At 43.9% G+C, this 5,838-nt stretch overlaps 1 protein-coding gene across 1 annotated transcript in view; it reads left to right on the top strand.

Moving 5' to 3' along the window:
* Positions 1-2,013: 2,013 nt before the first annotated feature.
* LOC103917250 (potassium voltage-gated channel subfamily A member 6-like) overlaps positions 2,014-5,838 on the top strand; it is a 35,310-nt gene continuing 31,485 nt past the window's right edge. Inside the window, 1 exon segment of the mRNA XM_009324364.1 lies at positions 2,014-2,245. Within this exon segment, the coding sequence (XP_009322639.1) occupies positions 2,014-2,245 (232 nt within the window).

A 5,838-nucleotide genomic window follows, 5' to 3' on the forward strand; every position in this document is an offset into this window, starting at 1 on the left:
TTTTCAAGTGTTATAGCTGGTTGGTTTATTTGCTCTTTACCAGCCTGAATTTTTCGCAACTACAGTCTTATAAAAATATACACGTGGCCCATATTATTAACAATAATAAAAGAGCTTGATCTATGCTTTCTGCCTCATTTTACCTTAATAAGCAAAGTTATTTACAAAAGGACCTGCCACTAAGAAACATTAGAGCATCATTTTTGGAAAGTTAAAGCATTCACTATTCTCTCGCCTTCTCTCTCTTCTCTCCTGTCCCCGTCCACCCCCTTTTTAAAAATCCAATGCAGTGTCGAGGACCAGGACTCTGAGCTGGAATACAAGGCCTCCTATGACTCCTTTAATCATCATATCTGTGTTCACAGTATTGCAAGTGGTCTCTTAAGTCCTGTAATTTAAGAACTGGTCAAGCTCTGTATCAAAAATAGCTCCTTTGCCCCCAACTCCTGGAAGGCTGTTCCAGAACTTCATAGTTCTGATCGTTAGAAACTTCTCCCGGATTTTCAGCCCACATCCTTCCTTGGGGAGTATAAATAAACAGACCATATGTTCCTCTGCCAACATTGTCTTTTAGCTTAGAAGTTCCTCCTCTTTTGTATTTTCCCTCCTGGGAAAATAAAGAAGAAATCACATCTCCTTTTCAACTTCATTTTGTTAGGTTAAGTAAAGTAAGCATATTTTTTTTAGTTTATTTTCATGTGATCTCCTTCCCAGATCATCCTACTTGTGTTTGCTGTGCATCTGTTACAGTTATAACTCATCCTCTTCAAACACTGGGATTAGATTCATACCCAGTATTGCAAAGGAAGACTTACCAATACCTGGTGCAAAGTAATTTGTATTTTACTATTTGCTGGAAATACCTTTCCGGATGCATTCTAGGATTTTCTTAACTGCTTTCATAGACTTGTCCTACTGATGTCTAGTAATCATCCTGTAATCAAGCAGTATATGGAGTCCTCATCTTCATTCTTTTCCAGTCTATGAACACACAGTAGAGAGGAGAAATTCTTATTGATCTCTAACTATACACTCTTATACTTTATACTACAGAATTTAATCTCATTTCTATAATTCCAGTCCACCAGTTCACCCAATTTTTTGATTCATTTCCCAATCTTTCTGAAGAAGCCTGTTTAATGAAATAATGATATGGCTCTTCATTATCACAGCCAAATAAGCAGTCCTTCTAGAAGTGACAGTTTCTGGTTTCAACTCCAGATATTTTTGGCAATGAGAAAAGAATAAACCAAACCACAAAGCAACCAGATCCCCTTGCCCTATTCACCTAAAGAAACAAAGTCCTAGGCCGCAGGGAGTGCCTGCGGCTTCTCTGAGGCTGGAAAAGATGGCCTTCTGTCCTGCAGGAGGTGTTGCTGTTGTTGAAGAGCTGTGTCACCAAGTGGAGGAGTGATGGGAGGAAATCAGCTGGCTGTGCAGCATCAGAGAGGATGAGAGAAAGAGAGATAGTCAGGGGCATGGGGGTGATAGTCAGAGGCATGGGAACCCAGGTGGTGTTCTCTTCAGTCCTGTTGGAGAGGGGAAGAGGAGGGGACTGTGTGTCAACAATCGGTTGCAGAGCTGGTGTCAGCGACAAGATTTTGATTTGAACCATGGGACCCTGTTTGAGGATCAACATCTACTTGGGAGAGATGGGATCCACCTCACTAAGTGGGACAAAGGCATCTTTGCCAGCAGGATGGCTGACCTGATAAAAAGGTCTTAAATTAGGAATTGTGTGGGAGGGAGAGTTAACAGCAGCCCTGTGAGAGAGTGATGGACAGGGCTGACAAGCGAAGGGACTGGGGTGATGTGTACAAAAGGGAAGACAAAATCAACAAATCAAGGCTTAAGTGGGGTCATCTCAAGCATCTGCATGTAAGCAAGGAAGTTCTCACAAGGCACTACTGGGGGGGAGGCGGGGAACAGACCCTTTCTGGGAAAAGAGCATGCCTCTTTGAAGTGCCCGTGCACCAATCACACAGCGTGGGGAATAAACATGATGAGTTAGAGATGTGTGTGCAGTTCCAGGCCTGTGACCCCACTGGGATCACGGAGAAGTGGTGGGATGGTTCCCATGACTGGAGTGTTGCAATGGAGGGATACAGACTCTTTAGGAAGGACGGGCTGGGAAGACCAGGAGTTGCCCTTTATGTGAGAAAACAGCTGGAGTGCCTGGAGCTCTTCCTGGGGATGGATGAGCGGCCAACTGAGACCTTATGGGTGAGGATTAAAGAGAGGACAGGTAAGGGTGACATTGTAGTGGGCATCTGCTATAGAGCACCTGACCAGTAAGAACAAGTGGATAAGGCCCTCTGTAGAGAGATAGGAGCAGCTTCATGTTCCCAGGCACTGGTCCTCATGGAGGACTTCAACCACCCCAGTATTTGCTGAAGGGATAACACACCAGGACATAAGCAGGAGGTTCCTGGAGAGTACCGATGACAACTACCAACCCCAAGTGGTAGAGGAACCAATGAGGAGAGATGTTCTGCTGGACCACATACTCACGAAAAAGGAAGGGCTTGTTGGGGATGTGGAGATTGAAGGCAGTCTTGGCAGCAGGTGAATTCATTAAGATTAAGTCTCATCTGGAAGGAATTAGATTCACCCTCCATGAGACTGTCCCATGACATGACTCGAAGTACAGTAAATGGGTATGATCAGGAGATGAGCTTCAAAAGCGCAGTTCTGACCCAAACTAAGGAAGCACACGGTGACTTTCCCAGGGCTTTGAGTAAAGCCAGAATTTCTCATCATAGTCATGATCCCTGCATTACTGCACCAGGTATCTGCGTGAGGGAGCCTTTGCAGGTCTGCAACTAGGATGCAGTGTGCAGATACATTTTCAGTGTGCAAATAAGTCATGGCTTTAGCAGACAGCAAAAGCATCTTTAAAAATCAAGGTTAAAATGAGTAAGGCAGTTACTCTGCAGGTTTATGGGGCTAAGACAAATGATATTGATATACCTTTTGATGATAACAACACACAGAAATGGCTAGTGAATATGCTTAGGCTAGAAGTGTGGTAGAACCACACACCCCAGTGTTATTTAACATACCAGCAGGCAGACCTGACTGGGGGAACTTTGCTGCTGTCTTAACACTCAGCTGAAATTAGATATGCATTTTCCTCTCTTGTCTTGCAGGAGGAACCTCTATCCTTCTGGTTGTGAAGGCTCAACAGGGAAACTGCCAGTTTCTTGCAATCTAGCTTCACAGTGTAAAAACTTGTATTCCCTGCTTATAAATGTGCAAAGCCTTTTCTCCTGAGAATATGGTCAGCATTATACAGATTTTAAACAAAAATGTATCAGTTCTGATAATATTTTCACTGGGGACTTTAAAGTTACAGAAAACTGTAGAAGTAATGCAGCATGTTTATCTTAAGGGCCAAGAACAGCTGATGGGATTTTATTTGGTCTGAATGGGATGTTAAGAGGTAGTCGGCAAATGAAACTACATGTGGATATTCATTTTCTCTCTCTCTTAGAGATTGTGATCAGGAAGTTTTTATTATTTTGGGTTTTTAAAATTCTTTATCTGCAAACCCTTGCATGCTGTCTTCAGGCAGAAACCTGTGTATTTCAGACATTTGCAGCACGAGACGGTCTTAATGTAGATTTGAAGCTAGAGAAGGTATTACTAATTTTAGATTTCTGTCCAGGCATTCAGCTGTGCATAGCTCTAGTCTAAATCTTCTTGTGTTGGAAGTAAAAAGTTCTGAGCCTGCAATTTCAAGTTTGTAATGACGACTCCTGTATCTTCTCTGATGTGATGTAAGAAAAAACATTTTTACCATGAGAGTGGTTCAATGTTGGCAAAGCTCCAAGAGGCAGTGAAATCTCCATCCATGGAGAGTTTCAAACTAGTTAAGTTTTGAGAAACCTCATCTAAGTTTGAAGTTATGGCCTAGGGAATTGACCTAGATGACCTCAAGAAGTCCCTTCCTACCTTAATTCCCACAGAAGTACTAAGTGATTTTGTTGTATAGCTGCTGCCTCTTTCTCAGGCCTCTCCCTTGACAGTGTTGTGATCTGCCCCGTAGGGTGTCCTCTTACAGGAAGGAAAGGTACCACCCTGCTTACTTTCTTCATTTGAAAAAGCATAATTTAAATCAAACCACTGTGATGTATGGAGTGATGGTGTGGTTACTGTGATAGCTGGGAAACCAAGGATTTAGGTACCAAACAATGACATCTACATCTGTGTTCGCAGTGGATGGTAGTCACCCAGAGCCGTTAACAGCCTAAACAGAGCCTGAAGATATTTCTAGACCACAATTTGGGCAGCTTTTGCATGTTTTCAGTGTACAGTTGTGAGACAGTCTGATGGCTGAACAAGTGAGGGCAGGAGCTGGTGCAGGCTTTAAGTTGGAGGATGGTCTAATACAATTCTTCACTGGTGCTGCCTGAGAGAGGAAACTGGGCCCTGTGAACCCATTTTTTGTCTTAGACTTTCCAGATGGAGGCTGCTACTGGATGACAAAGCAGCTCTGCCATATGCAATACCATTCTTTATGAGAGGCAGCACAACAGAGTTAAAACTAAAGTGACCTAAAAAACTGAAATGGAAAAAAGTAAAAGGTGCCTCCATGCCTCCTGGTGAATTTCTCTTCCTTAGCCAGTTATGAGTTCTCACTGCACAAGTGTTCATGAAGCTTGCTTGTGCACCTGCCTAGGTTGGTGCTTGCGCTGGAGGTGCTCTTCACCCCCCCGACCAGACGGACTCAGCCCACCCATCCCTGGCTGCAGGGCAGTGTTGTGACAGCCAGCTCCAGGCTTCCTCCAGTGGGGCAAAGGTAATAAGGCCGGCCAGCAGCTTACGTTTAATAGTCTAAACCACGCACAGAAATCGCAGCCCCAGGAACCTTGCTTTTGGGTCCGGGGAGCCGGACTTCCCCCCAGAAGATGTGGTTCCCGTACCTGTTGTGCCACCCCGAGGCCGGGACAGGCACCGCGCTCTGCTCGGGCTCTCCAGCAACCCTTCAAGGGAAAAAAAAAGACCTGTTAAAGAGCTCACCAGCCAACCTTTTCATTTAAGAGATTTTCTTTTCTCCCTAGCTGTTTGTGCTCCTGTTTAATCACTTTAAACCACCCTGGGACTGCTCTGCCTCGGCTGCTGCTTATCTTCAGATTTCTGAGGGATCATCTGAGTATTAGAAGTGCTCAGCATTGAACTGCTTTTTTATCCCTGCGGTTTAGTGCACCTGGCTGAACTTGCTGACAAACCTCCTTACTTCCAGCACTATGGCTTGCTGTAGATACTGAAGAGATACGCTTGCTCCAGAAATTCTAGAACTGGAGCCATCCAGAAAGATGAACTTCAGAATTTATTGATCGCAGGGTTGCTTTTGTTGTTTTCTTTTTCCATGCAGAAGTGCCTTTTTTTTCTTTTTGCAATTTTCGATGAAGTTTGGGGGGGGGGGGGGGGGGGGGGGTGTTAAACTTTTCCAAATGCCACTTGGACAATTTTAAAATAAAGTGTTGTGGTTTTTTTTTTTCTTCCCTCCCCTTAAACAACACTTTAGATGAGAAAATAAGCCTACTACCACATAAAAATTAAATTATCCAAGTGATATCCCTGTGGTTCAGGAATCATTGCTACAGCTTTGAAATCAATGTCTGTCTGTCTGTCTGTGTGGGATTTCACCTAGTCTTTCCCCTCTGGAACAAGGTCATCCCAAAGCCTTAGGCCTTTTCAGGTTGAGAAATGCAACTCCCACTCTTTTCTTTTGTAAGTACTTTTTGAATACTGTACAGGAAAGCTACATAATTCATCAGAAAAGAGTTCTGGTTTACAAATAGTTGAGTTGTATCTTCTCCCCCCCCCCCCCAG

This window comes from Pygoscelis adeliae, unplaced genomic scaffold (genome assembly GCF_000699105.1).
Source record: "Pygoscelis adeliae isolate BGI_AS28 unplaced genomic scaffold, ASM69910v1 Scaffold65, whole genome shotgun sequence".
Classification (NCBI taxonomy): domain Eukaryota; kingdom Metazoa; phylum Chordata; class Aves; order Sphenisciformes; family Spheniscidae; genus Pygoscelis; species Pygoscelis adeliae.